General features: G+C 33.5%; 1 protein-coding gene across 1 annotated transcript; it reads left to right on the forward strand.

The window, feature by feature from the left end:
- Nucleotides 1-79: 79 nt before the first annotated feature.
- LOC117332711 lies at nt 80-9,756 on the forward strand. The gene is made up of 8 exons (XM_033891717.1): nt 80-104; nt 769-1,679; nt 2,087-2,219; nt 2,792-3,215; nt 4,407-4,626; nt 6,698-6,875; nt 7,648-7,701; nt 7,909-9,756. The coding sequence occupies exons 2-8, from the start codon at nt 962-964 to the stop codon at nt 8,141-8,143; spliced, it is 1,962 nt and encodes a 653-aa protein (XP_033747608.1). The 5' UTR covers nt 80-104; nt 769-961; the 3' UTR covers nt 8,144-9,756.
- Nucleotides 9,757-17,316: the final 7,560 nt, after the last annotated feature.

A 17,316-nucleotide genomic window follows, 5' to 3' on the forward strand; every position in this document is an offset into this window, starting at 1 on the left:
CAGAACGTTTCTTTTATTCATAAGATTCATAAAATTAGAATTATTTTGAGATCGTCCCCAGATTGGAACTCTTTTGTGGTGTGAGGCGAAGAAGTGATACGACGGTAAACACACTGCTTATTAACATTTTTATCCATATGATTCGTGTTTTTGCTCTAACGATAACAATAGTGCACGTTCCAGGGGTAAATTTACGTGTAGTGCTTCACCAAAGGGTATTGGAAAGGCTAAACTTCATTTCACGTGCATGCGACAGGTGGTTGGATTAAGCCGGGTCTAGACTCCGTGCGATCTACAGCGATAAGTTGATGATGTCATGATGAACACGATCATGATCATCATGCCACTATTTTTATATGAGGGTACTTATTAATTGTGAAATCTCAGTATTCAGATACCAGAGTCTAGCTGGTTTTGTGTAATTATCTATATATACATTGTTAATGAGTCGCTTAATACTGATATTTTTACTGTTGTTTCTAGTATAATTTGGTTAAAGAGATTTAAATCCAATTTTTTATTTTGTTATATGGACAAGGGTTGATTTCAGGAAGATTTTTAGAAAGTTTTACATATATTTTGCTGAAAACTCATTAAAATTTTCATAGTAGGAACACATTCTTCAAATGCATGAAAATTCTCCTTTAATTCATGATACAGAATTATTCATTTTTAAATTTCAAACTTTCTGTTTAAATCAATGAAATATACAAAATATAACTTATTAAAAAACGGAGATATTTTTATATATATAATATATTTTTTCAGAATACAGCAATATAAGAAATTGTACCAGATAATATAAGAAAGAAGAATTGTTTATACAGTTATACCGAGGTGGAAAAATAAATTTGAAGATATCATGCAGAAAAGCTAAGGATAGTGGCGCCAGTTCAATATTTCTATAAAGGATTGGACATGATTTCAGACAACAGTGAAGGTGCTAAGTAACAGACATGGGATGACGATGAGAATTAATATACAAAATGTTGGTCACCGAGAGGTTGTGTCACTGCACCTGCCTCTTATCATCGGAGAGATTGAGTCAACAACACCACCCTGTCAGACTCATCTGGAGGTTTGGAATGCTTCATGGCCGCAGTACTCAAAAATACACTGGCCAGTTATTGACAGAACATTTAAAGCTCTTGTAAGACTGGGAATTGGAGAAAATGTAATACATTTAAAATTTGAAAATGAGTTATCAACAATACATCTCATCCGCGAGATGCCAAGTTTTGTCCATTTTGTCCGTCCAGTGTACATTGTATGTTCAGACAACGACGGCTATTTTCAGGCCCCGGCAGATGAGGACTGTTCTCCTAACAGTGCTCAGGAAAGAATAAAACTGGCAGCCATGTTGATTCAGACATTCACTGCGGAGAAGATGAGAGAACATGGGTTTGGGAGACAGAATTTTCAGCTTGAACTAGATGAGTGCGGAGAACCTCTCTGCCACATTTTTCAAAGTAAACTAACATTGGATGAAGCCCACAGTAAGACAGGAAATGAATTATGGACCTTCTTTGCAAAAGAACTAATGAACTCTGACTTCGGCAAGAAAGAAACCTGCAAGTGGTTTTGTTTTATGTCTTTCACGAGGTATTTTCCACCTGAAGGCAAAATGCCAAAAACTCATGGCGAGGTTTTGAGCCATACACGCGGCCATACAGCATTAGGTAAGCTTACAGGCTATGACTAATTACATGTGTGGAGTTTAGAGGAATAACAATTTAAATGTCATACCTGGAAACCTCTTTATAACATATTGTAACTTAAATGCAAATTTCAAACTTCACCGTAAAAAAACTTGATACGTATGCAGGTTTTTTACAGTATCTCATTGCTGTTTGTGAAATATTATAACAATTTAGCCAATTAAATTTTGAAAAAGGTTTCCAATTATGTAAACTGGATATTCTTTTAAACAATAGATGATGATGTACATTATCCAGGTGCATCCATTTCCATCAAAGTTTGATGGTATATACAATGATATATTTATATATACATGATTTTTAAACTCAATAACATGGACTGTATACAATTTTATTAACTTTTGATCTAATATCTATGTATTTGTTAGGAGGTGGTGGTCTAGCCCTTTTTGGAACAGGTAATCTGCACACCTGGGCTCCCTCGTTAGAACAGGTATATGCCTACTTCACAAACAACAAGAAGATTGATCGCAGGGAACTCATGGATGACAGTGCTTACAGGTAAAATCTCCTGAGGTGTATTGATATCAGACATTTGTTAATGGTTACATATTGTACAGGTAAGACATTTTACTGTGTTAAAAAAATTGTACAGGCAATAGCTAGGCAATAACTGCTATACATCAGATGAAGTTTGTATTTAATGCAAAACCTGTCTAATCTGACCCCTGAGTAGCACAAACCCTGTCATATACCATTAGTGTTTTTGCTATTATAAATACTGGGTTGTCTTGAGTCCTAGCATTATGTTAGTAAGGAACTACATATTCAGTGGTAAGAAAATATATAATATGCATATAAAAAAATATAATATGTAATGATATATATTAAATAGAATATAGTGTTCTTATTTTTTCCTGTCAATCAGAAAAATATGTGTATCAATACTTGACGATACATTTTATGCAAAAGATATTGAAGATGAAAAATGTGAAGACAAATGATAATTTCATACGCTTGAACTTTTGTCATCTTTATAAGATGAAAAATGTGAAGACATGTCATGATGATTGCATACTTTTAACTTTTGTCCGCTATCAAAGATTTCATGTATTTTAATATTCCCGTTACAGAGAATATTATTGGGCCAACTATGCAACAGGTCTTGGTGCTTCTCTTCACGAACTTGGTCACACTTTTGACCTGGCACATACACCAACGGGTATAATGGCAAGAGGATTTGATGACATCTATAAAGTTTTCACAATACGTAAGTCACGGACCCGGGATCGCAGCAAGACCCGGCACCACTACCGCAGTGGAAGTCGTGACAGCAACATCTCACGGACATCGTCCACAAGCAGTGTAGAGAGCGTGACAGGAAGTAGTAATCAATCCGCAGAAGAAAGTTCGGACCAAGGTCAAGGGTCGGGCCAGCTGTCAGGCAAAGAAAAGTCTAAAACTCAGGGTCAATTGCACCAACAAAGCCAAATACATCAACGACCAACGCAACTGAATAAAAATAAGGATGTATGTTTTGGAAGTCCTCTAAGGAAGGTAAGTCAATCATATGCAGTCTTATGTTTTCTTTCCATATAAAAACATTCAAGTTATTAAATCTCTGTTTTACAGCAGAGATTCATTGAAATCACATTATTACATGTAGTTTGTATTCACTACACTCTGAGACAGTGTACTGTATGGGAGAGATTCTAATTCGAGTCCTGGCACAGCCGATGTGTTGTATTCTTTAAAGGGGCCACGATAGCCGAGTTGTTTAGAGCGCCGGCCATGCAACTTCAGTTGAAGATCCAAGCTGGGTGGTTTGAGGTTTCCTACCTGTGTCTGTTTGTATTTCTCGTAAATCTGAGAAACAGACCAGTATGTGCTGCCATGGTTGGGTCCATGGGAAAGACAGTTTACCGTAATTGCTCTTGATTGCATGAGACGGGTCTCCCACATGTTGTTCAGTAAAGTAGTCACCAACTATTACAAGGAGACCCCGCCTCAGAATGACCCTGGGTGTTCATGGGACGATAAACCCAACAAAGTACTATATTCTTGAACAAGAATTGTGTTCCAGTCAACCCAGCTGTAAATGAATGTGAGATAGGGCAGTGCTAGGAAAGTCAGGTGTATTTAAGCTGTTAGCACCAAACGGCAGCTGCAGCTGTATACCCCATTTGGAGTTGAAAAGGTATTGGCTTGTAGCTAAAGGCAAAGTTACCCATGGATAATGTTAGGCCAAAGAAAAATATAGTTACTTGGCATATAGTTGGCTTGGCGTAACCCGCCTGACCCTGGAAAAATGCACCGACTCAAAACATTTTGTTCTGAAAAATAAAAAATAAAATTTTTTTAATGAATTGACAGTTCCGGATATTTATGTCACAAATACAAATAAGGTTGTTGTGTGTTTCTTTTGTTTAAGAACACAAAATGAATAATGATTTCCATCTTTTGGTTTGTTTTTGTATTAAAGGTTGAAAATCTGTTTTCAGAACTGAGTGGAAAAAAATTCAGCCCTACCTACCTATACCCATATGTAAGACCCCCATGTCGGGTTACAGCAAACCTAGATATTTTTAAGGTTGGCCTTATATATTTGGTAAATAAAGAGACTGCTATATTGCTAGCGGTATCATAGGTACTCACCTCGTCTGTCAATACCTATATATGGCAGTATATAAGAATTTCAAATTATGGATTATTATTTATAAATCTTTAATTTTACATTACATTTTTCAGACAAACCATACCAACAACTATATAGCACCTCCACCTGTTGTCGTCAGAATGGAGAAGGGGTTTACACCGGTCAAGTCCCCATCAACACTCACCTTTAGTGTCAAAAACTATGATGGGACACAGCAACACAAGGTCGTTGCCCATGACGACGGAATAGAAACAGTGACAGACATGCTACTAGGAACAGACGGCCGTCTGCTGGCTAAGTCTACAACCAGAGGTAGGTCACTGTGACCTATATTCTTGTACTAAAGTTTTTTTTGGAGGTGTGGGACATTTAATTATCCGTATAATGTATTCATTTGACTATACCATAACCCCATGTTCATTGTCAAAGGACCATTTATCTGTGCCTAAAGGCCAATGCTGGGTAAACCGTATTGTCTAATCACCATATCTGTCTGTCTATAGGCCAATGCTAGGTAAACCGTATTGTCCAATCACCATATCTGTCTGCCTATAGGCTAATGCTGGGTAAACCGTATTGTCTAATCACCATATCTGTCTGTCTATAGGCCAATGCTAGGTAAAACTGTATTATCCAATCACCATATCTGTCTGCCTATAGGCCAATGCTAGGTAAAACTGTATTGTCTAATCACCATATCTGTCTGCCTATAGGCCAATGCTAGGTAAAACTGTATTGTCTAATCACCATATCTGTCTGACTATAGGCCAATTCTTGGTAAAACTGTATTGTCCAATCACCATATCTGTCTGTCTATAGGCCAATGCTGGGTAAAACTGTATTGTCTGATCACCATATCTGTCTGCCTATATAGGCCAATGCTGGGTAAAACTGTATTGTCCAATCACTATATCTGTCTGTCTATAGGCCAATGCTGGGTAAAATTGTATTGTCCAATCACCATATCTGTCTGCCTATAGGCCAATGCTGGGTAAAATTGTATTGTCTAATCACCATATCTGTCTGCCTATAGGCCAATGCTGGGTAAAATTGTATTGTCTAATCACCATATCTGTCTGTCTATAGGCCAATGCTGGGTAAAACTGTCATGTCTAATCACCATATCTGTCTGCCTATAGGCCAATGCTGGGTAAAACTGTATTGTCTAATCACCATATCTGTCTGCCTATAGGCCAATGATGGGTAAAACTGTATTGTCTATTCACCATATCTGTCTGTCTATAGACCAATGCTGGGTAAAACTGTATTGTCTAATCACCATATCTGTCTGTCTATAGGCCAATGTTGGGTAAAACTGTATTGTCCAATCACCATATCTGTCTGTCTATAGGCCAATGCTGGGTAAAACTGTATTGTCTAATCACCATATCTGTCTGTCTATAGACCAATGCTGGGTAAAACTGTATTGTCTAATCACCATATCTGTCTGCCTATAGGCCAATGTTGGGTAAAATATATTGTCCAATCACCATATCTGTCTGCCTATAGGCCAATGCTGGGTAAAACTGTATTGTCCAATCACCATATCTGTCTGCCTATAGACCAATGCTGGGTAAAACTGTGTTGTTTAATCACCATATCTGTCTGCCTATAGGCCAATGCTGGGTAAAACTGGATTGTCCAATCACCATATCTGTCTGCCTATAGACCAATGCTGGGTAAAACTGTGTTGTTTAATCACCATATCTGTCTGCCTATAGGCCAATGCTGGGTAAAACTGTATTGTCCAATCACCATATCTGTCTGTCTATAGGCCAATGTTGGGTAAAACTGTATTGTCTAATCACCATATCTGTCTGTCTATAGGCCAATGCTTGGTAATAGAATAACAAGATTCAGCACTTGAAACACTTATGAAATTAATAAAGATATAGTGTGTGACTGCACAACTCTGCTACTTATATTAGACTATAAATACATAGCAAGTCTGTTTAGAGCTAATACATGTATTAAAATTTGTTATAATCATATTGATTCTTTATCCATTAACACTAAAAGAAATATTTTACTAATTGTGGCATGATCCTTGAGATGTAATAATTATTTGACGGTAGACGGTTGCCATGACTGCAATTATGACATCACAGCGGGCATGTGATGAATGTCATTCACAAACCTTTAAAACAGACTCTTTCTTCTTTCTTTAGAAAGTTCTTTATCATGCTACAGTTATATGTCCTGAATCTCCTGATTTATAAATGCTTGTTATATGTAACAAACCCTGTCATAACTGATTATATAGCCTTTTAACCTGTTCCTAATCTTACATATTATATTTTTGAGGATATTGCTATAAAAATATTCATTTTTTACAGCTAATTTTGCCTATTTTGTAATGCATGTACATTGTTTGTTATTTTAGAGCGTACATCATCGTGTTCCTCCGTCAGTTCTACCTCTTCTCTCCATTCTCCGTTTGCGACAACTCCTTCCAACCTCCCAAACTCACCTGAAGAGCCTCTAGTCTTCCCAGAAGTTACATTCAAAGATGGCGGTGCCCACTGGTACCGATCCTCTGCTGTGCTTCTCTTTTTCCACAAGTAGGTCAAAAGATCCTATCTCAAGGTTTAGAAAGTAGGTCACAATGCTTATGGTATTTTGCTTTTAAAAGTGTGCTGTTTTTTTCATAAATTCATAATAATATCTCTGTTATATATATACTTGCAATTCCAATATGAGGCTAGTGAAGGTTTTAAAATTATTAATTTAAACTTTTTTATAAATTTAAAATATCTTGGTTTGCTCCAACCCGACCAGGGGGTTTTACATATCGGTAGGTAGGTAGGGCTGAACTGTTTTTGATTCAGTTCTGAAAACAGATTTTCAACCTTCAATACAAAAACATAACCAGAATATAAACTGTTTGGAAATCATTATTTATTTTGGGATCTTAAACAAATGAAACACACATCAATCTTATTTGGGTTTGTGAGACGTAGTTTCAAACTTGCAAAGCAACTTCCGGACATAAATATCTGTAACGGTCAATTAACTAAAAAAAAATAAAAATAATAATAGATAAATAAAAGTAAGATAAAAAAAAACTTTTTAATTTTTACAACAATTTTTTTTGAGTTGATGAATTGTTTTGGGTCGGGCGGGTTACGCCAAACCAACTATATTTTTATTTTGGCCTAATGTAACATTATGAAAATCCTGTTTTCAACTTACTCCTTGTTAGGGAAACATTTAACAAAATAAAAATTTCGAAAGCAAATTTTGGATATGACTTGTTTAGTTTTTCAAGGACAGTGTTTTGAAATATTCAAATTAAAGAATATATTTATAGAGCCCCATTATTTGTATTTTAAGATGGTTCAACAAGGCCAACCTGAAAGATCCTAAAAGGCAGCCAATAATATCAGGGTAAGTTTTTCAATGAGATGGAATTCAGTCCTAAAAGACAGCAAACCATATCAGGGTAAGTGTTTCAATGACCCAGAATTTAAATCTTAAAGTCAGCCAATCATATCAGCATATGTGTTTCAAAAACCTTTATAAACTCCAGTCAACCCATTAGGTAGAACATCCACTACGGTAAAATTACTCCTCAGTTGAATGTCTGTTTTATAGGTCAAAGGTCATGGCCGTAGGAGGAATCCGCCTTGTGGAGTTGCGTAGTGACCCTGAGGGCATTGTATTTTTCCATTGGGAATTCCTTCGGGAAACTCCACCCACAAACTTTGTCCTGAAGCTGTCTGCAGTACGGAACCTCCCTGCAGGAGCAGAAGTGGTCACAGTACTCGCTGAAGACAGCTATGGCAACATTACTCGACGTAAAGTACGATTAGATGATTTCCAGAAGTAGCTGCGTCCAATGTATGGATGGCAAACGGCTTGGTGGCCACGCCCACAGGGTAATGGAATTATGTGGTTTGTAATTAGGTTTGTTTATATATAAATATTGTATGTATTAAATCATATTGCAACTGACTTCATTATCTAGTCACCTTTAATAGAAGTAAATGAGAAAGTATGTTTTAGTTAATGATTAGTCCTGTAGCAAGTCATAATATTAACTTCCATTCATTACTCTTGTTGGTCCGGTATGTAAGTGATTGATGGAAAAACTAGTATACCAAAGGCAGACATATACCAGTAAGTAAGGTTGTAATAGTGACCTCCTCTTTTCTCTTCTGATCACGGGGTTGAACCCCAGTTACCTCGGTAAAACGTGGTTATGCTCCACTATTCTAAGTGACCACCCTATTTATCTAAAATTAATTAATGAAAATCTACTTAAAATTGAATCATTTTTCTTGGTCAAGATATCTGATACAACACCATTCCAATGTATTACGATATTGTATATATTAAATATAGTGTCTGGGGTCCAAACTCAAACATGTGTTGTCAGGTTCCTTATTGTCATTCTGAAGTTTTGTCATCAACCATTTTAATTTATTTTAGAAGACTCTACGGCGAAACAGTTCGAAACGTAGAAAAACATATTTACTTAAACCACCTATAGAAATGATCATAGTATTTTTCAATGATTTCTCACTTGTTTGTTAGTGACGAATTGTTAACAATTGATAATCATTGTTAAAAAACAAAAGTTCGAGGACATTGTCAAGGGCTATCAGGTTCATATGTTAGAATTTTTTAATAATGACAAAGGTCAATAGTTCATGGCCAGTGTCAATGGTCAATAGTTCTAGCAAGATCAGATGCACCTGCCCGGTGACAAAAGTGATAGAGGTTTCAAGTTTAAATCAATTTCAAAGGTCATAAGTTCATGACCTTTGACATGAGTAAGAAGATTCTGAACATTGATAAACATCAAAAAGTTTGTAGGCAACATCAAAGGGTAGTACCAGCTGACCAATGACAAAGGTGACAGATTTAGAGGTTACAAGGTCAAGACCAATGTCAAAGGTCATAAGTTCATGGCCAGTATCAAAGGTCACCAGATAATGAGCTCAGTTGCAATGTTTGATATCGGTGTAAACAGAACATTTTGGGTAACAAACATATTAATGGTGTTTTACAGAATATGATAGTTTTTATTCTATTAATGAACATTTAGAAATGATTTATTTTTAATAAATGAAAGTGTTGTTTTTTCATTATGTCAGAAATTTTGTAACTGTATAAAAGTATATTTTAATTTTTGTGACTATTTTTGGTACTGTCCAGATTGAAATAAACATCTATGCCTTAGGATTTCCTATTCTCTATCCTTATCCACCTATAAGATTCTGTCCTCAAGTTGAAATTTTTTACGATAAAAATCAGGAACAAATTGCAAATTTCAAATGCTAATTTGAAACTGCCTTTAATTGACTTAATTCCATCATAAAATGTTGTCTCTCTATATTGTGTCATAGTTTTCCATCTGCATTTCAGCATCAAATCTTTTGCTACATACATTCAACGCCTGAATATTTATGCAAAAAAAAAAGCAAAAAAAAAAAATAATAAAAACTTCAAGTATGTATTTATTCATCATTTTTGGTAGATAGTCTGTTAGAGCTGTTAATTTAAATTGCATTGGGCAAAATTTAGGTCCTTTGATTTCTTACGCTCTATCATTTAATACTTATAACTTGCAGGTAGCCTTTATCTTGATCCGCATTTCTCTAATTCTGTAAATTTGTAACAACCAACAAGTTTGTTCTGTTATGCTCCCACATTCAGCTGCCATAATTAACAGAACGAAATGAACATGGTGATTTTAGGCTAAGTATGATTATTTTTGTGTTTAAATTAATAATATTACCTATTACATTAATTAAAAAAAGAACTAGTTGTTCAAGCTCAGTCTAAAGAATAATTTTAGCAAATCTATGAAAAAGTTTATAATAATGCATATTAAGATGTATTATTTCATTCTGGTTCTGTGTATAATCTTGTTGATCTGCAGTTGTGATAACATCAATTTGATAAAATAGGGAAAATAGGAAAATGTTTCATTTTGAGAATATTATATTTGAAAAAAATGGGGCAGTAAAATGTACATTTTGAGAAAATGTTATTTGAAAAAAAAAATTGAGATATTGAAAATATTCTTTCGAAAAAGTGTAATTTGAAAAGAAATGGACAAATAAAAAGTTTCTTTTGAAAAAAATATCTTTTTGAAAAAAATGGGCCAGTGAAAACACGAAAACCTGGATAATTACCGAGGAACCATGATAAGTCTCGTAATTAAACTACCTCCACAAGATCGTAAAATAACTTAATATTCAGGAGTACTTTTCATCATTGTGTGTTCATGCTATAAAACAGTCATGATTATTGACTTCTTGATGAGTTTATCAGTGAGGAGATATGTATAGGATATTCACCAATGATATTTCCATGTCTTTGTACAGAATACACTTGATATTTTGTTTTCTCTATGATTTTGTTTGTCTTGTTGATTTACTTTGTTTACTTTGTCATGTTCAAGTTTTTTTGTTTTTTTTTTTTGCTTATTTTACTTTTCACTATATACATTGTGTGTATGTTATTTTTAGCTTCATGATTTTTATTTTGGGAACATCTTTTTTTCATTACATCATTTGATTTTTTGTTTTTATTTAATAGAATATTATATATGATAACCTGTCTAAACTGTCCACTAAATTATCTGAATCTTTGAATCCTTGTCTATATTTGCTCTTGATATTTGGCCAGTATATTTTCTCTTTAAAATTTTGATTATTAATTTAGTAACGGGTTCTGTTTTTTCTGTTCTTTGTCACATTAAACCTCATTAAGGTAGATTGTCCAACAACTTTTCTAAGACGCTGACGGAACACTGACTGTAGCCAGAGAGACAAATTCTAGCAATGGACCTTGTGCAGTAGATAATTAAGACGTTTTATATATACCAAGAAATATTTTGACCTCTATCTCAACTTTGACATTAACCCCATAATCTTCATGTGACCTTTGACCTTGACCACTGTATTGAAAATACAGGTTTCTTGGCAATTAAATTACCAAAGATTTGTGTATAGAAATCATTTATGGTTTAACCAGTTAGTCAAATTGTCATTGTTTTTGTTTTAAATTTGTTTTTTATCTGTGATCATTTTGTCATTTTTGTTATCATTTTATTGCTATCAATTTTGTTGTGTAATGTGTAATATCTACATAATCTCATGTAATTTATTCTAAATTTAATATAAGCTGGAGTATATAAGGATGTGTATTGTACTATTGTTATGGGTCCCCATTTCCATTGACTCGTTTTGTGCCATAACACATGATTACCGTAGTACCATGTAGTGTCATGCTTTAATTCAATAGGAGGTGAAGTAAAAGGCTAAATACTTTTGCTAAAGAAAAAAAAACTGCAAAGAGATTTCCTAGATTTCAAGGTCACAGGGGTCACATCCGTTCAAAACATTGAACTCACTTCTTATGATTGGTAGGATAGGCAGCTATTAGGTTGCTTCGATGAGTCCAGATGACCCCTGCCAAAGTTTGTGGAAAAGAAGTGACCTTTACAAATATTGAAGGTCACAGGTGTCAAATATGTTTAAACATTTAACAGTATCTTCTAATTAACCAAAGGACTAGAAATGCTTGAAGGGTCCTGGGATGACCCTTGACATTAAAGTTTGTGAAAAACAATCGACCTTGTGTATAAAAACAGTCACAAGGGTCAAATTGGTCTTCAGAAATGACCTTGACCCATACTCAAGGTTACAGATGTCAACTTTGTTAAGACACTGATAATTTATTTTGATAACTGAAAAGCAGAGAACTTTCAAAGCAATGAATAAAAATGATTGACACAGGCCCTTTGGGCCTTCTCACGACATGTTTTGTGATAATATAGCTATTTAGGTGTTGTTTTAATTCATAGAGATTTTCCCTAATCTTTAAATATGATGTGTACTGCCAGAGTTTTGTCTGATTTTTTTTGACATTTGCATACTGTATGATCTTAATGCGGAATTATATATATTACATGTATAATATCAATATATAATTTATGTTTGGAAATTTAAGTATATTAGATAATATTATGTGAATTGTTCTCAGTATGATATTTCTTCATTGACAGAATAAGGTCATATTATAGCAAAAGGTGTGTGATATAAAACAGTGTAAATGACATTCGTAGCAGGCATGTTAGGGTGTTATAATTAAAGCTACAGAAATGGTGACTGTTCAATGTAAAATATGGTTGTTCATTCTGGAGCAATATGCTGTCAGTAATTAAAATTATTTAATTTCAAATGGAAATCAGACAGCTTAAAGAGTAGGGATGTAGATATAAACATTGAACTGAATTGATATGGCATTTATGGTTGTTATAAATGGCAGTATTTTCCATACAAACATAACCGTATATAGTCTTCTAAAACTGACCATAATCCCAGACTTGTCCGACTTTGTGAGCCTCGGTCAGTTTTAGTGGACTTAAACATGACATACTGCCATAGCATACATTGCTATTTAAACTTGGCCGCAATACTTTGTCCTTTATTATAAAATAAATATAATTATCATAGATCATAATTATCACAAGTCTTGTATGAATCAATGGTTATTTCCTTATTTTCATAGAAGGTTCGACCACAATTCACAGGAGATGTCTTGGAAAGTTCAAATACCCGGTACTGTTATCGTGTATCTGGATTGTTTTTCATGTACCGGGGTAAATTCCAAAATGGACAATTATTACAGAAAATTAACCTGCATGATCCGTGTTCTAGCATCACTGTATGGAAGGGCGTCGTTTAAAAATACGGTTTTGTACATCTTATCAGATCCAATTATATTTATTCAATACATTTTGTTGATTTCCTGTATAACCAAATTTACCTCCTCCTTAAAAAACCCCACAACTCCTTGTCCATCGAATTACCCAAACTTAATGTGATGTGTTGTATAGTGTTATTTCTCAATGTTGATTGACTTAAGTTGATTAACCATATTTACCTCCTCCATAAAAGCCTATAGCCCTTCCCTATCCTTCAGAAAACCCAATACTTGCCAACATTAACTATTCTAGTAGGAGTGCCTAGATTTTTAGCCCTGTGAAGTTGTTGTTTATCAGTGTTCAGAATGTTTAAAATTCAACAGAAAGAACTGTTTAAAATATCAATTTATGTTGTTTTTAGATATAATTTTTTGTCAACAGGAGGTACCGGGTATGTTAAATCTTTTTTCTTTGCCCAAGGCTGGAAATTTTAAACATGAAAATCACTCTGTACAAATAACTTAGTATATTTTATGAGTTTTTACTGATAGCGCTGAATACTTACTTCTAGTTAATCATGGTCTCCTACTTATCGGAGTTTGAAATAATAAGGTTTGAATGTATTATAAAAGTACCGGGTACATATTTTAGCGCTTATCTGATTTTATAACCTTTCGCGGTGGAAGTGTGGAAATTCTGGATGCACCAATTTAATGATTTGTTAATTTGGTACTGCACGAAAATTTCAGTGCTGCATATTTTGATAATTGCATGCATTTACAGTAATGCCATCTCAATAACAGTAAATAGAGTTTGTTATCTTAGCTTTGATTGGCTGTAATGTAGGACACTGATACAAAGGAAAAATATTTTATTTATGTCAATGTTAGCATAATGTTAAGAGGAGCCAAAATCAATGCTCAGGCCAAAAAAAAAATAGCTTGGTTCTCAGGCCCTCCCTCATCTGCTTTGAAGTAAAAAAAAATTTAAGCCCCTCTTCTCATAAATTGTCCTGGTTTAATTAAAAAAAAAATCTCCCTCAATATTTTTCGAGAGAAGAATGTGTAGAAAAAAAACATTACTAACAAACCTTTCTCCTGTTACAGTATTTGATCATAAAATTTGAGCACAAGTTCATTAATGTGAAACAAAGACAAATAACCATAATAGATCATTGTTTCCCATATTTGAGGTTGTTTATATAAAAATAGATGATTGGTTTGAAAAATAAAAACAAAATTAATGACCTCATCTATTTTTCACCAATAAAATGATAAAAAATCAACTCCCTCTCTCAGCTTTTAAAAAAAAAATTATCTTGAAAACAAAGTAATTAATTTCATTTAGCCTAAATAAAGGCCTGTAATAGCTGATATCATTAACTTGTAATACACATGTACCAACATTGGCGACAGTTACATGGAATGATAATTAACGGAGAAAAAAACGTGGTTCATATGGTGCTTCATTATACACAGGGAAAACATCCAGTAGTTTATTAAGTATTTATTGTTCGGCAGCATTTTGTACCGTAGATATTATATTAATGCATATATTTGTGTATTATTGTTATATTCTGAGATTTTGCTTTGTAATTTTTTTTGGAAAGATATTAATGTGATGATGAAGAGTCTCTATGACATTGATTTGTCTTTATCAGATGAAAGAGTCTCTATGACATTGATTTGTCTTTGTCAGATGAAAGAGTCTCTGTGACATTGACGTGTCTTTGTCAGATAAACGCGTTTCTGACATTGATGTTTCTTTGTCATATGCAAGAGTCTCTGTGACATTGATATGCCTTTGTCATATGAAAGAGTCGCTATGACATTGATGTGTGATTCAGAAGAGTTTCTGTGACACAGATTATGTGTATATTTTGTTTGGCTATTTATTGTACAGTTTTGTAGAATTTTAACATTTTGCCATCAAGGAAAGATTAAGGGGCCGTTTCCATATATCTCCTTTTTCCCCCCCGAAATTACCAAGTGTTTCTGATAAAGCAATGGACTGTGACATAATTAATCTGTTTATTTCAATGATGAAAATCTATCTTAGATCTTTGATTATTGTTGTTGTATCCGTGGGCTAAAGACAATGAAAAACGAAATGCATATTTACCAGTACTAGTTTACTGGTTCTCAGCATGCAATAAATACTTAGAAATAAAGATCAATGTTAAGAGTAAGAATTAAATGTAGAATATATTATTAATCTGCTCAGACTATAACTTGTTAGTACCACTAAGGTATTAGAATGAGTCATTGGTAGTAGTTTGGTAAGATATTATAGTAAATTGCTGGTAATTCGTTTTAGTAAGATATTATAGTAAATTGCTGGTAATTCGTTTTAGTAAGATATTATAGTAAATTGCTAGTAATTTGTTTTAGTAAGATATTATAGTAAATTGCTAGTAATTTGTTTTAGTAAGATATTATAGTAAATTGCTGGTAATTCGTTTTAGTAAGATATTATGGTAAATTGTTAGGTAGTAGCACAGGGGCTTGGCACGATTTTCCAAATGATAGTCTATATATATATGTATATAGTATCCTTCATACACTTTCCAGAAGAAATGAAAGATGGATGTGTGAGGTAAATGTAAATTGGTGCCACTTAAATCATATCTACCTTTATAGAGCTAAATGGCTTTAAATCATTTTATTAGACATGTATCTTCACCATAGCAACTAATGTTATCAAATTGTCGTCTTACAAATTAGTGGGATTGTCTTTGCCTCATCAAAGACAGCAAGACAGAGGAAATCCAAACTTTAAACTCGAAGATACACCTGTTTAAACTATCGGAGCAATTTCCAAGACAATGAATTACATGTATTTTTATATCATTAAGGAAGAATTGTTAAGTGTTGTGATTTAAGGAGATATGCTACATTATTCATTCCATCTGTGGAAATTTAGAGTTATCTCCCTTTGAAAAATTAATTTCTGCATTAAATTTAATAACATGATTTTTGTAACATTAATGTTATAACAAAAGATGTTTATCAATTTATGAAACTCTTTAACAAAGGAGATCCTTATCACAGAATGGTAGCATACATCCTTACTACTGTTTTTAAATGATCTCAAGGTTAAATATTTTATCAATATCATTATTGTTTTTTATCTTCTTTGTTAAAAAGTAGAATTAAGATATATATTTTATTCCATTTTGTTTTTAATATCATATAAAAATGTAGTTTGTTAATTTGCAATTGTTGGACTGAAATCACAATAAATATCATGCATTTTTAGAAATCATGCATGTTTTTTTCTCGCACTTGGGTAGTTGATGAATTTTAATGGTGTATGCCTTGTTTTGTTTATCCCTGAAAATGGCAGCAAAATATTTGATGCAATATGTCAGCAACAATTTATATCGTTAATTGTGGATTTCAAAGGAATGACTAACATTACAAAGGGAAATTAACTCATATCTTCAATTTTTGAAGTACATGTAATTCAAATTTCATTCAAATGAATTCATTCTAAACCTACAACTTGAATTGGTTGATATGAGTTTCATATATTCAATTAATATAAAAAAAATTGTGAGCAATATTTGGAATGGTGTTTTAAATCAGAAATACAAAAAAAAAAAAAAAATACAAAATTTGATGAAATTTATTTGTAAGTAACCTAAGGATAATATGTTTCATTCAATCTTGGAAAATTAGGTTTTATCAAAACAATCGTGCCATGTATCAGAAATAAACAAAATATGGCATAGATTAATGAAATTTGATTAAAATATTTCCCCTGGAAGGAGTCTTATGCAAGTTCTCTCATTCAGACAGAAGTGTATGTGTTTGTGTGCTCATTAGAGTATTGTCTTCTTATGTTATATATTTGTGTATTCCTGCAAAACAGACAGATATATATGGATTTATCTCATAAGAGCTGGAGTTTTACTTCATAACTCCCAACCAGTACATCACTCGTACATTGTCGTTTTGTATTGTTTCATATCATCACATGATTAGCCCAAGTTTCCTCTGGCCCCAACACCTGATGTTAGACATTTGATTTTCAAGGACATTTGTCCGACATCTTGGGAGATACTACTCACCAGATATATGTCTGTCAAAATGTCTAACATCTGGTGTTGGGGTCAGAGGAAACTTGGGACTAATCACGTTAGCACAAAACATCACATGATTCGAGGGAAGAAGAAATAGTAAAATGTGATAAACAGGAAGCCATTTTGTTAAAATAGATTTTTAGGTCACCTGAGACAAAGTCTCAAGTGACCTATTCTAATCGCCTTTTGTCCGTCGTCGTCCGTCCGTAAACTTTTTACATTTTCGACTTCTTCTCCAAAACCACTGAACAATATT

Source organism: Pecten maximus, chromosome 8 (genome assembly GCF_902652985.1).
Source record: "Pecten maximus chromosome 8, xPecMax1.1, whole genome shotgun sequence".
Taxonomy (NCBI): Eukaryota; Metazoa; Mollusca; class Bivalvia; order Pectinida; family Pectinidae; genus Pecten; species Pecten maximus.